Source organism: Vanellus vanellus, assembly GCF_965231255.1.
Source record: "Vanellus vanellus genome assembly, chromosome: 2".
Classification (NCBI taxonomy): domain Eukaryota; kingdom Metazoa; phylum Chordata; class Aves; order Charadriiformes; family Charadriidae; genus Vanellus; species Vanellus vanellus.
In genome coordinates this window covers 104315638-104332307 of record NC_138906.1, presented here as the reverse complement: position 1 = coordinate 104332307, position 16670 = coordinate 104315638, and the positions used below count along the sequence as shown (strand labels likewise).

The 16670-nt window shown below is 41.4% G+C and overlaps 1 protein-coding gene across 1 annotated transcript in view; it reads left to right on the top strand.

The window, feature by feature from the left end:
• The window catches only part of CARMIL1 (capping protein regulator and myosin 1 linker 1), a 199280-nt gene that overhangs the window by 160437 nt on the left and 22173 nt on the right, over positions 1-16670 (top strand). Inside the window, exons 30-31 of the mRNA XM_082479631.1 lie at positions 13170-13236; positions 13555-13751. Coding sequence (XP_082335757.1) covers positions 13170-13236; positions 13555-13751 — 264 coding nt within the window. The remainder of the gene's footprint in view (positions 1-13169; positions 13237-13554; positions 13752-16670) is intronic.

Genomic DNA, 16670 nt, shown 5'->3' with positions numbered 1-16670 from the left:
GGATGGTAAATTATGTGTTTGCCAAGATGCTTGTCTAATAGAAAAGGACTGCCTGTGAAGAATATTGAATCTTAGCCATTTCTTATCTATTTCTAATTTTAATAATAGAGATACTTCTACGACTTTAATGGAGGAAAATAAAAATAAAATAATCCCATGAGCAATGTATTAATGTTTCAATCTTTATTGAACAATAGATTTCACTTGTACAGTAGAGAAGAAAATTTGCAGGAGTAGCAGAACACTTGTAGATTGGTGATGTATTTTCTTTCCTGGGAATGTACTAACTAGCCGTTGTCAAAAGATTTAGCAGATCAGTGCAGTATCCAGGTGAAGACTTATGAACCCGTGGGTTCTGAAAGACAAGGAGTGCATGTACCTCAGTGTTTTCAGAGAAAAGGGAGAAATTGCACTCACCACACCAGAATTATTTTTTTTTTAAAAAAGAAAACTCATAAAGCACCACCTGAAAGCTTTTCTCTCCCCATCTCCTCATCCAAATCAAGTCAGAATTAAAACAACAGAAACCCCTCCAGTTGCTTTCACTGGAGGAAGGAGAAAATCATGGTACAAACTCATGTACATGTGCACAGGTGCTGTAGGAAGAAACGTTAAAGTAGAGATTCTCTGGTACGTCCTGACATACTACCCCATCTGTTTGTTGTTGCTCTCTATTTACCTGCAGCAGAATTGTGGCAGGCATAGACAGTCAGCTTTTTGGATGAAAGACTGAACACCTACTGCAATAAACCCCCAGTTCCTGTTGGACTCTCTATGTTATCCTGTGCTATAAATAAAGCTCTAGCTCTGTGACTGGCTTAATCCAGCAAAAATCATTGTTCTTGCTGAAAAAAGCATTTTTACTTTCCCCTGCACACAGCTCACTCTTTCCTGCCCACACCCTCACACTTGTACTGGTGTTCACACAGCCTCAGGACAAACTGGGTGTGGGAATTGATTTAGCTGAAAATAAGGCTTTTTACAGAGGATTTCTTTCCCAGGTTAGTTTACAGACTGACTAGTCCTCTGGTGGAGTTCACAAAACAAATCCTGAGCGGCAGGAACATGCAGACAGGGATGAGGGCAAAGGCAGCAGCCTGGATGAATGCCGGATTAAATTGATTGTGACACTTGAGTTTCTCTCTTGTATGCATTAGCAGAAATGGGCCTTTGATGTGTAGTAAATACAGCGCTCTGTGGGAAGCTAGGAATTGGCATTATGGTATGCGAGAGTATTCTTGGCTTCTGAAAAGGCTCCATCACAGGCAAGCGAGCAAATCTGCTTCCGTGGGAGTCCAATGATATTCCTGACTCACCGCGAACTAGGACAGCTTATGAAAACGTCACCAGGAGGGGCACAGCACAGTGCCACTGTGCTCCCGAAGCCCTTCCCGGCACATGCAGTGCTGGGGCTGAGAAAGTAAGAGACAAAGGGAGCCAGTGTGATAATTTTGTAGAACCTGTGAATATCTTGTTTATTTGCAAGTTGTGTATTTCTATGGTAGCTTCACCACTAGTATTATGATTACATTAATTTTAATTGTGCATATTTCTTACCTGCCTTTTCCTGGGTTCCTTTATATATAGTTTTGCAGCATCCTCACTGCCCTTAGAGGTCCTTATTCTTGTTAATTCGGTGCCTGTTACATGTATAGACTATAGACTACACTCTCTTTCAGGCTCGTGAGGGTTTATGTGTTCCCAGCTGAAATGCTTTAAAAGAAACCTGGCTTTCAATGTCTTTTTCGTGGTCTCTGAGTGGAAGGAGGTGATGGTTAATTGATATATAGTATATTTTTCTTAAACCAACTGAGATTTCTTAGTCATAGTTCAAAGATGTTTCTCATAATGTGAGGTACATTATTGGCACAATATAAAGCCAGTGAAGAATGTGATAAACTGCTTCTGGTAACAGCACTGCATGCTTACTTAAGAAAAAAATTAGTCAAAAATTGGAGACTGTTTTCTGCTTAGGTAAAAATGAAAATTGTGAAGTGCAGCTGCTGAGTATTCTCTTTGCATGGTGGCACTTCTCTATCAGGAGCTTGTCTTCCCATAATGCTGATGCTTTTTTTTTTGCCTTAGCAGACCCAGATTTGTATTGGGGGTGGAGGGGAGGGTGCGTTCTGACGCACTTTGTGGCAGTAGTTGTCTTACTTATGCCGAGTTTCCATAATTTTATTTCACATGTTGGGAAAAAGCCACATTGAAAGGAGAATTCAGTAACAAAACGCTCACTGAAATGCTGGTCTTGAGAGTTTAACTTCCCTGCAGTGGTTTTAAGAGGGAGTTTACTACTAAGAAGTTAGTTCATGGTGGACAGAAACGCCTTGAACATGTAGCCAAGCAGTCTATAGGTAGTGCCAGCCCCGGCAGCTCGGTCGCCACTCTACTAGGAAGAATTTGAATACCTGGGCTGCAGGCAGAGTCATCTCAGCAGGCACCAGCGAGCTGTTGCGGGCTGTAGCCTGCTGGTGGACACCATCCACCACTCGGTGAGTGAGGTGACTATCCTCACCTGGGTTCACTTGCCCTGCCAGCCAGCACTCGCCCACACAACCAGCAGCGGGGATCACCCAAGTGCTCACTTACCTACTTCAGGTAAAGTTAACAGGTTATAAGGACAAAGCCCCTTTGCGTGGGCTGGGTCAGGGGGTATTTATGTGATCCCTTTTGCCAGCAGAGCTGTGGAGTTAGCTGATGCTCAGCACAAATAGGTACAGAATTAATTTTTCCACAGCCTCTGTTTACAAGAACCTGCGTGTTATTTCCCATGGCAGATTAGCAAGAGCTCCTTTGGAGGAGTTCTTGCCAAAATCTAGACTGTAACCTTTGGCAGAGGGACAACAACAAACAGCATGAGAATAACCTCTAATAGTGCTGTTTCTGTAGCACACATCTGTCTGCAGCCATAATGCTTCTTAATTCAATTAATATCTGGCAAGTTGATGTTCTCAAGTGGTTGAGGAGTTTTCTCTATAGGTTGCGTGGTCCTTTCTTCTGCTTTTTCATTCTTCCAGTGTCTTAAATAAATAACTTGGCACAAGTTACTTATCTGTGTCATATGGGGGAGTCTTGTTTACTCTGAAATCTGGAGAACCTACTGAAAATAGCACATGCACAAGTCTGTTTCTCTAAGAATGCTTCAAGGTTCTTGCTTCACCCAGAAGAACAGGAGGCCTGTGATTTTTTGCTCTGCAAAATTTATACCTCCTGCTGCAGGGATAAAGAATAGTTGCTCACAGGAAGAGGGGCGAGGAAGTTTGTGGTAGGGCAGGCGGTTATAAAGTACCATTTGCTATATTTTATCAAGGAAAAGGAGGTCAGGATGAGCTAGGTTATTGGAACAGGAACTTGTAAATAAATAAATAAATAAAATCATACAAAGAGTACATAGTGCCAAAAGGCTAGAAGACAGCTTCCGCGTCATCAAGTCTCATCCCTGCTATCACTGACAGCTGCACCACACCATCCTATTCATAAATTTATAGGGCTTCATCTCAAAACATCTCTCTCTCAGGCTAGAGGAGAACTTAGAGGTAAATAGGTTCTTTCTTCTGCTGTTATTCAGGTCAGCTAAAGCCTCATTGCAAAGTGGTGGGTGTATCTCTGCAGTAAGATCTTACTTCATGTGAGTAAAGATCAAATTAATGTGAATTTTTGAGGTCAGTAGTGCCAGGATTGGAATATTGATCTGAAACCAAAAGCACTTAAACTAGTGAAAAAAACCCTTCAAACAAGCAAATGTTAAAGAAAACTAAAAGGAATGAGCAGAATAGAAAGACAAAGCGATTGAAAAGTCAGGGTAGTTTCATTCAAAGCTGATCAGAAGAACCTCTTTTTATCTTGTACATTTTAGCGGTGTGTCATTTCCAATACCATGGTATTTAGCTACTCCAGGGGAAGTTTGTGTCCATACTCTCTTGAGAAATTGCAGAATCCAGTGCCTTGTTGCCACCCAACACTTAATTCCACGCTTGGGGATGAGCAGTCCTGCTTTGCAAGGTAGGCATCTTCCTCTTCTTTCACGGTGTTTCTGTCCTTCCTAGGCTTGTGTGCTGCCCCATGACTGTCTGACCAAGCAGCATTATTTAAATCATGTGTCACGCTTACCTGCTGGTGCTCCATAGACCCGCCTTTGGGTTTTGCCATCCTCTCTTCAGTAATTATGATTGACCCTTTCTATCAGTTTGTTTTAGAGGAGAAACTCCAATACTCTACTCACATATTTCTGTTTCCCATACAGGGTCTTAGAATATTTGCTAGTTGCCTATCAAGATATCTCCTGGTTTTAATAGGGAGATATCTTGATACAGTAGTTCCTGGCAGGACTTAAAATTCAGAAGGTTGTTGTTGGTTTTTTAATGTTTAAGTTCACAAAACACATCTCAAAGTGTCTGAGGGCTATAAAGATTTACTGTGCATGCTGGAAAGATGTCTGGAACAAACTTGAATTAAAAAAAAAGAGCAGCAGCTCAAGTATGCCTGGTTTTCAATGGTAAAACTTCCCATCATACTTCTGAGCAGGGAGGCTACTAGTCCGCTTCCCCATCCAGGGTAAACTGTATCTAATTCACTGTGATGAGTCTCCCTGTAGTGTTTCTCCTTTGAAATATCATTGCTTCAGTGCAAGCGATGCATTGCCTGCCCCCAAAGGGCCTAACGATGGTAGGAGATGACTGGTGGTTTTTGCCTGGATGACTACTTATCTTTTTGGTAGCTGCTCCGTTCAGGTTGTCGGAAGGAAGGAGAGATGCGGAAGTTGTATTGGTTCTCGGTCCTGGGAAGCTGTAGGGCAGGCAGGTACAACTGTTCCCATTCATAAAATCATAGAAAGGTTGAGGTTGGAAAGGACCTTTATAAATCATCTAGTCCACCTCCCTGCCATTGGCAGGGACATCTTTCACTAGATCAGGTTGCTCAAATCCGCGTCCCACCTGACTTTGAACACTTCCATTCAGGAGTACCTTGCCTCAAACTTGCTGTAATGATGTTATTGCCCAGAGCACCTGATACATATGGTCTTTAGAGAATTGCCTAAGAATATCTGAAATGGCTGTCTACCCCTCCATATTTGCTGAGCTTAAGAGTTTTTTCTTCTTACTATATGGAAGTTTAGGTCAGGAACAAAGTAATTTTTGCGTCAGCGTTTGCCAGCTGAAGGTTTACCAGTTTGCAGGTAATGAACAACCACAAGCAAGGCAGGTTGTGGTGGCTTAAAGAGATCGTTTGAGCCACCTGATCTGCAGCAGCTTGCTGTTCAACGCTTAGTTAGTTGGAACCATTCTCTTTGTTCATCTTAAAGCCCAGCTGCTATAGAAGAGGCTGCTAGCCTCTTCATGAGCAAGTGAAAAACAGAACTGATGATACGGAAAATTGCTTGTTCTCTTGCAGGTGGTAGTTTCAGGCAGAGTTCCTTGCAGGGTATTCATTCAGAACATAAAATAAAAAAATCACTGTAATAGTTTTAGGAACTGCTTGGTTTAATTCATGCATTTGGTTTTCTGCTCTTCATAATAAAAGCTTTGGATACTTATATGCAGGAATATTTATTAGCAGCAATTTTACATGACTTGAAAGATGTAAATGCAGAATTATTAATTAAAAGAATACATTGAAATACTTGGTGAAATATCACAGAGTACATGAGCCACATCTCAGCAAATAGAAAAGCAAAGGTTTCTTGGCTAGTAAAATGAAACGAGCTCAAGGGCAAATCTATTGAGCTTATCTTACTGCAGTGCTGCTCCTTTTCTTTCGGAAAATGTTGCTGTACAAAGTAATTCTAAAGGTCAGGCTGGTTTAGATGAGACTAATTGAATTAGTTCTGAATCACAGCTTGTTCTCTAGAAATTCAACTCTTGAGGAAGGGAAGGGAATAAACAAATGTATGCCTTAAATTGATGTATGGATTATTTGTATGACATTTATTTACAATATCTATATTTATATAGAGAGTTTCCATATAGACAACAACACTCTGAAATACAAGGTCAGGACTAGATCCTCTGCTGATGTGAAAACGCATAGCTGTATAACCAAACAGCAGCCTATGGCAGCTTGGCCTTGGTTTCTAAACGATGTGTTAGTGGCTTTACTCTCCTGTCTCCTCTAAAATACTCCATTAGCTGTCATGTATTTTAGCGTTGCATTTAACTTTCCAAGGACAATAGCACTCGAGGGGGAGATTCTAAGGACAGGGATTCAGGTTAACATTGCTGCTAGTACGTAGCTAAATATCTGCAAGCCGTGCTGAGGCTTTTACCCTGGAAATCATGTAATAAAATCTTCAATAGTTGAAGGAAGCAATAGCAACTTCCTAGCTTCCATGGCTTTCTATGCTGATGGTGAGACACTTGTGTGTCCAAAGATTCATATGCAAAAACCCAAAGTTGGTCAATTTACTGCTCTGCTTTATAAAGAATACCTGAAGATATATATATATATATTTTTTTTTTTAAATGAGAACAGATATGCGACATCTGTGTCAAAGGTAGGTAGACTAGAAGCAGCATGGAAAACGACAATTAACTGAAGTGGTGTCGTGGCAGCTTCGCAGGTCAGGATTCCTTACAGCAAAAGGAAACAGCAGGACTTGTGATAAAATGCCCTGTTTTCTTATGCCTCTTTTTTAAAAAGGCATACTCCACAAAATACATGTAGCTGAAGCAATTTGGCACTGGTTGAAAATATTTTGAAAGAATCCTTGAAAATATTTTTTTTCTGACAGCTCATTCCCAGTTGGCACACTGTTATAATTCCCCAATCCAGTTTCTGGGTTTGTTTGGGTTTAATTTGGTTGGGATTCTTGGTTGTGGGTTGGCGTTTTGTCTTTAGCAGTGGCCCATGTACACTGGGAGGCAGACCGCTTTATTTTGCAACTGTGCCGATTGCAAACGAAGGGAAGGGTCGGGTGGCCTCATGCTCTGGAATACTTCAGGGGTCTGAAGACTGGCATTAGTTTCCCTGCAGAGCAGCCAGGTTCCTTGGTGACTTCAGGCACGTCCCTTAGCCTTTGCTTTGCTTAACGGTGCTGCCTTGTCTAACCTGTTGCCTGCTGTGTGCCTCCCTCTCCTCCTTCTCCCTCCTTACTCCCCATCCACAAGCTGTTTAGCGCCTTTTAACTTTTCAGCAGCTCAGTAGTCACACTCACTTAGGCGAGATCACTGAAGTGTGGAAGGTAGGCATTTCCATAAGCCCTTGCTGGATCAGGACCGTAGACTGTAAACTCCCCCAAATCCTGGGATTGCTTCCTGTTATATATGTATTGCTTTGCACTTTGGTCCTAATCACGTTTCCAGCTGCTGGTGTAATATAACTAACTTTCCCGCCTATGCATTAAATACATAGAACACACTGCAGTACTACCATGAATGCTGCCTGAAAGGGAAAGTGCGTTACAGATTGATTTTTGATGTTTGCTGGAGATTTATTTTTAAGATGGTTTCAGTTTTCGAGATGTTTCTCAATGGATTCTGCAGTTTCTCCAGCAATCTCAGAGCAGCCCTAGCGGATGGTAGTATAGAAGATGGGCAAGAGAAGAGAGAGCATGGATTCTCTCAGAGAAATGGAGTAAGAGGGTATGTGTGTGTGGACAGCATACAAGAATAAGAGTAATGAGGAGGTTTGTCTGAATCACTATTAGCTGAGAATTCCTGCATAAAGCCAAAGTTTCTGAAGGTAAAAGAAAAAAATTAAAAACAAAAACCCACAACACAAAACAAACACACAAACAAAACCCTGAGGACAGTAGGAAAATAAAGCAGTGGAGCTGTGTGCAAGAACATTATTCTTGCTATTCAAAGGCAGCCCATTGTATCTTTAAAACTTTTAGTTAGCTACAGTTAAGCTTAGAAGTATGAACTGTGACAGGTGGATCATTATTGTTGAAAATGTCAAAGCATTGAAAAACTGACCTTAACATCCCTTCAACAATTAAATGATGAACTTCATGTTGTGCGCAGACTGTTTTCTCTGCTGATAATTAAGCACCAGTCCAATATTCATTTTAAAAAAGCAGCACTTCCTTGTGGAGAAGTTTAATCCAGACTGTGACTTCTGCCACAAACACTCTAATACCTGCAGTGTTGTTAAAGCAGCACTTCCCATTCAACTTGAAGACAAAACCGCACTTCTAATAAATACTTTTTCTTCCTCTAAATTAAGGAGGAGCATGATTGGTCATGTGCCACACAAGAGATGGGGTATGGCATTTCTTCATTTCATATGAATGCTGTGCTGCTTCCTTTTTTTCTTTTAATTTTTTGAAGGTGAGAGGAAAGGTTGTGCTTTATTAATGGAATAGCATTCTTCTAATGTGCCAAAAGCGCTTGAAAGCCTGTGTCCCTAAACCTCCTTATGGGAAGGAGAAATACTTTTGCTTTGGATTAGGTTTATTTAAACCTCGGGGGAACAGACTCGCATCCATTTTCATTCTTTCAAAGGAAGCTTTGTTTTGTTTTCCTTGCTCTCCTGCTTTCCACAACAAACTGCTGATTTTTAATTCAGAAGCTTCCTTCAGACTAGGGAACAACAGAATTATAGGGTTTTTTTCACTACTGGTGGCAGCAAAATGAAAAAACACAGTACATTGGGACAACAGGTGGAAGGTTGGCACCATTGGTGAGTGCCGTATATTGGAACTGAGCATCTGAAAACCTGAATTTGTCCCAATATAGATGCAACAAGAGATCACATCCTTGTCTGGTTATACTCTGGAAACACTAAGTGTATGGCACCTCCAAATGCGAGGGACTTTTACCTCATTCTTGCATGTCACCTTTCCTGCTAAGACTTCCAAGTGTTTTGGCTTTAGTTTTCTTTCTTTTGGTGACTTCTGGTTTTGCCTCCTTTCCTGAGAACTGCTATTGCTTTGTCTTCCCCATTCATATTCTTTTTTCTTTCTTTTTTGCTGCATGGAGACTCTCTGCTGTACAAGTGTAAGTATTTTTTTAGCTCTGCAGTTTTTGCCCTACTTGTTTACGTTTTTGTGCTCCATTTGCCTCTGTACTGCCTTGCAAGTCTCCTGGGAGACTGTAGTGCCATCCATCTGCACCTACAAATGAAATAGGCAGCAGTTCAGGGATGAGATTGGATTTTACAAAAAGGTTCAGTTAGCACAGCATCTGAATTTTAAGCATCCCTTGGTTTTAAGGCCAAACCAAAGGAGAGTGCTGATGTCGGGGGTATAAGTACAAATGTTACTGCTTAGAAAGAAAATCTGGTTTTATATTCAAGCATCATCCAGTTTAATGAAAGAATGGCTTAAAAATGGGCATAAACCAGGGCTTTCTTGCCACTAGGATGGAAAAGATGTCAGGGGTTATCTCAGTTTGGTCAGTTGTGTTTCCTTTGTCTAGCTGAATCACCTTGATGTTTTGACTGCTGTCCTCACCATCATGTGCTGCCGCCCTGGATACGTTCTTGACGCTGAAAACCCATATGTTGTTTTGCAGGAAGGAGGGTTGGGACACTGGATGGGGAGCTGAATTTCAAGAGGGAGGGGGAAGTTGTTCATTAGTTTGTTTGAAATCTTTTGAAAGGGAAGTGACAGGAGGGTCACAAAGCATCTCTGTATCTAATAGGATTGAATATAAATTACTTCGGAGAAGGAGGAGAAAAACATGGAAATGAGCATATCCCTCAGCGCTGAGAGTAATTTCAATTATCTGTATAATCAAGGAATGTAGAGTATCTGAGACCCTGTAGCTAAAAGCACACTGTCTTCTAGCACTCAAAACAAAGTGATTTTAGTTGTTGTTTTTAATTCTCCAGATACTGATGTTCTTCCGCAGTTGGTAATATAATTTTAGAAAACTCAAGACAACTCGTATAGTTTTATGTGGAAAGGAGTCAGAAGGGAGGAATCTGGAAAAGTGATCATGGGAAGAGATCCTGGGAGTTTAAAGTTAGCTTGGACACATGAGAGTGTCTAATTCTAAATAAGCCCTTATTTGGGAGCGCGGTGGAGATTTGCTGGCTCCCATCTACTGCAGAGGGGTACCTTTGTGGAGCCATCTCCAGAGATCTCAGTGGCGTAGGTGCAGTCAGACTTCCAAGAGGGCCTCCCAAGACCCAGAGATTGCAGTTAATCTTTTTATCTGTTCTGCCAGGCAGCCTACAGTGTGCTCACGGAAAAGTAAGCAAAACAAGGACGAAGTTCAGGAGGTGGTCTGCTAGAATGGAAAGTCCCTGGGAGATGTGGAAGAAGTGAAGGAAGAGGGGTTGATACGAAGAGCTATTCCCCTGTAAAGGCCATGAGTGAAACATAAGGCAGGACAGCCACGTTGTGCTTCTGTGGCCAGAGGTGGTGGGAAGGCAGAAGGGGCACATCTGCTGAGCCAGAACTGCTTCCATGAGCTGTGGGAAATGGGGCTTAGGCTGGGGAGAGGCAGAGAACTTTCCCTAGAGGAGTTCTGATAACTCCTCAGATAATGACGTGCTCTGCTGCTGTAGCATATTGCACGGTGGCTGAGATATTAAGCTGAGATTAAGTCTAATATTTTGTAAAAAGAGCACACTGGCCTATTTAAATTAATGCTTTGACCCATTTTGGTCTGTGTGTGATCTAGAAAGTTCACTTGGCAAGAAGCCTTTCATCTGTGTACTAAACGGGCTAGAAAAGAGAAGGTTTTCGAATAAAAGTGTATGTATAGCTGTTATTCATGCTGTTAAAGCAAATGGGAGGCATCTCTATCCCTCTGCCTTTATCCCCAGCAACCAAGCTGCTGATGGATCATGCCAAGCTGACAGAAAGTTATAGCAGTGATCCAGAGTCTGGCTTATGGTCATCGGCACAAGCTCTGCAGGGTCAACTGGGGGCATTTTCTTATCTGGGAAGGAAGATGAAATCATTCTGTTCCTGGCTGTTGGGGGTGTGTTGGAGCATTTAATTTCCTGCACAGGAAACTCAAAACTTGCCCCGGGCAAGTGGGTGCCCGGGCTGATGCAACTCTCAGCTGGCCTGTGTTCATCCAGGAGCACTCTGAACACTGGCCATGGCTGTGAAGTCGCTGAGCGATTAGAGGTCACCCATCAGCCTCGTTTTCTGCCCTCCTTTCTGATCTTTAGCACACAAGTTGCTGTGTTATCCTACTAGATGTAATTTCCAGTTGCACCACAAAAAAAAAGTGGCAAGCAGACCAAAATGCGTGCAAATGTCCATTAAAAAGAGAAATGGGTTATGGCTGGAAATAAAACCAGGGGACTGCTGACAGTGACTCCTAATTGCTGTTCCCCAAATGCTGAGCTGCTTCAGCTCTTCATTACATGAGGTGCGGATGCCTTTGGTTGTTTCAGGTTTGGGTGATGGATCGGCAGCTGTTAAGGTGTGCAGTTCAGAGGCTTCCCAGCTGCGTACCTATTGCAGAATCCACTGCAATTTTGACTGAAGAAGTTCAACACCTCTCCAGCCCCTTGCCATTGAATCTGTTGCATTTAATTTATTGATAACTCTGAAATGTAATGTCTGACCTTTTGATTCAGTAACACATCATTGCCCTGCTCATTAGTTTCAGGGTAGAGTCTGTTCAGGTGGCAAGTTATTTCCTGGCTGGTCTTGAAACTGTTGTGTCATTTACTGATGCTTGTCAAACATGGAAGTGGAAGCGTGCAGCAGCTGAAGGTATCTTTTTTTCCCAGCGATGTGCATGGCAATAAAAACAGAATTCTGTTGCCCAGACAGTACTATCACTGCCCGCTCTGTAGTCTGCAAGTCCTTTTCTGGTCTTGAGAAGATGGGTAATAACTTTCCTGTGACGAAAATCTGTCATAACCCTGAGCATGTGAATAGTGGCATAATAATCCTCCTGACTACTTTGGATGGGAATATGAATTCAGTATATGTAAGTCTTTGCACTGAACTTTCCATACATAAAATCTAGCAAATGTTTACCTTAAACAACTCATTATTTGTCTGAAATGTCAGTGCCAATTGTGTCTTTTCTGGCTCATATGAAATTAATACTACTAAACTTGATTAACAGTTCTGTTAATGAGTTGTGAGCCGTAACAGTTTCCTGACTGACACACCAGATTTGAAGCCACTAGGCTTCAGGACTAGCAAGGAAACGGAAGTATATGGATGCACTAAAGCCAGCACGTATGACGCTACCACAAAAGGCGCCCATCTTTGCAGAAGCTGAGTCATTTTAAATTAACTCTTTAGAAAACCTGCAGGTCAGCTTGTTGTTTAAAAGGCTTACGATGCTGAGCTAGGTTAGAGTTCGGAATTGGTGATGCATGCATTTCCTGTAGCAAAACTGTCTTTCTTGCCATGCAAACTTTCAGAAGAGTTCAGGCAAGAAAATAAGGGCAACTTTCTTCCAAAAACAGCAAATTCAGGTCTTAAGTCTGGGTATTGGCAGTCTTAAGGCAACATACTCATTTTTTCTGGGAATGTGAATACGAGAAGAATAATAGCACATAACTTTCAGTAATGACATTGAATGTGTGCCAAGGTGACTTTCCACCTATTCTCAGTGTATCTGAGGTCCAGGGAGGTCATGTGTTTGCTGGAGATATTGCTAACACTGACACCGTATTTTTGCTTTTTGAAGAAGGGCTGTGTGCTGCAAGACTGCATATTCCTAGGAAAGTTTGGTGAGCTGTGTGGTGGTGCCCAGAGGCATAGATATCTGAATTTTAATCATTCTCAGTACCATGTCACTAACAAATGAACTGAGGAAGTGTATTTTGTATGAAAAATAAAAGCCAGAACAAGGGGGAAACTATTGTCATTAATTTAATGACAATGGTATTGTCATTAAATGTGCAGTACTGGATGCAGTAATTAATTTTTCTGTGCCTTATGATCTCAGATGCAGAGGTGAGGTTTTAATAGTTCCCTTGTTCTACAGTTGAGGATCAATGAGTTAATGCTTGGACAATTCAAATAATCGTCCTGTGTACAGCCTATGGTTTTAGTGAGAAGAATAAACTATCTCCCTGGTTCTGCTCAAAGTCAGGTGAACAAAATTCCAATTTAGAAAAAGGTCTGAATGTTTGAGAAGGGGAAGAAAAAACCCCATTCCCTCCTGGTGTTAAACCCGATCAGATCTTGAAATGATACGCAGGCTTGAAGAACTGAATTGTTGGATAGAAAGGAAGAGGTGTTCTTTGTCATTTCTTCTGCCCTCTAAAGTAATTTTTGTTTTGTTTTATGTTGCTAGATGACTCCTAAATCAAAAAGGAAAAGCATCCACAGTAGAATGCTCCGGCCGGTGTCCAGAGCTTTTGGTAAGTGAGAATTTCTTAAAACCTTTTTGCTTCTTTCCTTGCCTGAGATTCTTCGATGTAGTTTTTGATTGAAAAGCACGGATGACTCTCCCTCCCTCTGGATTGCATCTGAGGCCCCCACTGGTTGCTTTGTTTTGTGACTCTTCTAGTGTGTATGGTAGTAAATATTTGCTCACAGTGCTCTGCCTGCTCACAAACATGTTGTGGCTGAGTTCTCTAAATGTGTTTATAATTATTTAGCACAAAAAAGAGGAATGGCATTGTCTTTTGTTTTAAATAGCATGTTAAGTCTAATTAGAAAGTTTTGATTTCTCTTAGAAATGGAATTTGATCTAGATAAAGCACTGGAAGAAGTACCTATCCATATAGAAGACCCACCATTTCCTTCCAGCAGGCCAGACAAACGAACTTCTGGATTCATTTCAGAGCTGCCATCAGAAGAAGGGAGAAAACTGGAACACTTTACAAAATTAAGGCCCAAAAGGAATAAAAAGCAGCAGCCCAGCCAAGCGGCAGTGAGTCTACATTAAAGTATCGCTGGTGATATTGTCTGTTGATTGCGTTTTTGCATGAGTCAGGTCTTGCAATGTAATGAGGACAACTGTTAAAGTTTTAAAAGCCATAAGAAACTACTTATTTTTTTTTTCCGGTATTCATGTCTTTCAGTGTGCAATCCCTATTACAAGCTTTTTGTCTTGTTTGACACAGCCTAAAACCAGGATATGTTTTATCCTTTTTTAATTTGCTTTTGTTTTTTCATGGAAGAGGTTTCTGGAGGTACTTGGAGCTTTCACAGGAAACGCACAAAATATCATGAGACTTTTCAATTATATTGCAAGGGTTTGTTAAGTCTTAATCCTTTTTTCTGCCTGCATTAAGACGTGGTGACTTGGCATGGATTCTTATTTCTATCAGCTCTCAGAGGAGCTACTCTGTGACACCCAGCTTCCCACAGCTCCTTGACTAAAGATGGTGTTTGGGCCAGCAAATCTGCATAGTCACGGATCTGCTTTTCGTGCTGGAGCCTGCCTTAGAAAGCCAAACAGAAGAGCACTGTCTGTCTACGAAAGGCATTGGTGTGAACCCAAGTATACACGTGTGGGGTTCCCACAGCTCCATTTCCTAGGCATACCACATCAATAAAGATTTGTTTCTGTGATGGTATGTCCTCAAGGTACGTAAGGACAGATCTGGAGGAGTTACAGAGCTATCTCACAGCAACAGAGCACAGCTGATACAATAAGTAGTCCTTATCAAGGGGCAGCCATTGCTTCTCTGAGTTATGCTGCCTCGTAATGAATGTCTGTGGCCTCTTCTGCTCCCTGAGAATTGTCAGCAGAGAGGACCCTTGAAAATTTGCCTGGTGCTGCGAAAGATCGTATCAGGCAGCAGAGTGCTTTTTGCACCACTTGGAAATGGAGAAACCTTCAAGCAGATGGGATATTCAAGCCAAGTTTCCGTTCCCTTGCGCTTTACAGGGAAGGATAGAGGTAGCAGGAGAACGGACTGGTCTCCGTGTTGTAGTGAAAACACATCTGTGTTTACTTCTTCCAATTCCAGTTCTGCAGAATGCACATGTTTTCCCAGTTGCTAAATTTGCCTCTCTTCCAAACTTACTCAGTGCATCCTGTGCCATCTGCACAGGGGTGTGGAAGGAGTGGGGACATGGGAGGCAAGTGTTTTGCTACCAGGCATGGAACTAGGACATACAACATCTTGCTCAACAGAAACAAAAAGCTTACTTCTCGTAGAGGAGAAGTGTTACTTCCTATGGCAGTGCAATGTTGTGGGAATGCTCATCCATATTGAATTAATTAGGAAATTGAGGGTTTATTTAATTGCAGAAATTGAAAAGAACTTTTTTACTTTACTCATTTGTCCCTGTCTTGTTTTTGTGGACCATTTAATTCCTTACTAGTTCTGACCTCGTAACAAGTTTAAACAATTTTTGAAAGACTTAAGATGTTTGCTTTGATGCTTCCAAAAATGAAAGAGCCAAATTTTGAAGGCCAGAGTCATAAGTGGACTGTGGCATTGTATGCAGAATTGATTTGCTGCTGGTTTTGCCACTTTGAGAATACAGAAAGCAGTGGTTAAGAAAAGAAATGAGAGAGGCAAAATCTTGACCTTTTCTACCACTTAAAGCAGGTCCGTTGAGTTGTTTGCTGTTCCCATTATTTCCATTTAGGAATGTAAGGGGCCTCAGATGATCATAGCTGTACTTCTCCGGTTTTGCTGGAAAACAGATTTGTTCTTTGTAAGCTGAAAAATGTAAGAAAAAAAGGGAAAAATGGAGGAAAAAAGGAGAATTGTAAACTGCTAACTTGAGGTGTGTGGGAGGGCAGAAGAAAGGCGTAGTTTTGTGAGAGTGTTTACTGAAATGAGTGTTCAGAGGGAAAAAAAAAAGAGGGGGGCAAAAAGAAGACCTCAGCACCACCCACCCCCTAGTGTCTTGAAGCAATATGTTGAAATGGTTGTTTATCATTTAGATTTTTGTGAGGTCTTAACTTCATGAGTTCTTCCGCCATGTGTGAAGACTTAGTACAACAAAGAGGTGAATCTCCAATATATGAAAGAGATTGTGATTCATCTTACTTATTTCTGCTTCCAAGCCAGTTTTTCCTCAGTAAAGAAACATAGAAGGATCACTTTTAAACTTAGGCTAAAAAAAAAAAAAAAATAATTAAAAATTGACATACTAAAACCTAGCTTTTTTTTTTAGCATTAGGAGCGTAAAAACACAAAATAAAACAGAGCTCAATCTTTTATGTTAACAAATCATATGAAGAGCGGTTGAAGGAGCTGGGACTGTTTAGTTTGAGGAGGAGGAGGCTGAGAGGAGACCTCATCACTCTCTACAACTATTTGAAAGGACACTGTAGAGAGGTTGGTGCTGGTCTCTTCTCACAGGTAATTAATGACAGAACAAGAGGGAATGGCTTCACGCTCCAACAGGGTAGATTTAGACTGAACATTAGGAAAGAATTTTTCACAGAAAGAGTGGTCGGGCATTGGAATAGACTGCCCAGGGAGGTGGTTGAGTCACCATTCCTGGATGTGTTTAAGAGACGTTTAGATGTGGTGTTGGGGGATATGGTGTAGGGGAGATCTTTGTAGAGTAGGGTAGATGGTTGGACTCGATGATCCCAAGGGTCTCTTCCAACCTAGACAATTCTATGATTCTATGATTCTATGATCACTAAAAGGCATTACAGTAAACATCTATAAGAAAATCCTGTGCCTTGAGGACCTTATTAGGCCCTCAACATTTGTGTATGCTTTTAGTACATTTTTAGGAACTTGCTGCTTTTTCAGATGCAAACTGTTTTCTTTTTTGAGGTAGATCTTCTCATTTGCTGTATTGGATTCTTGTATTACTTCCCCTTCAGGAGATGCACTTGCCTTTGATGCTTATGTGTTTGTTCCTACTATCT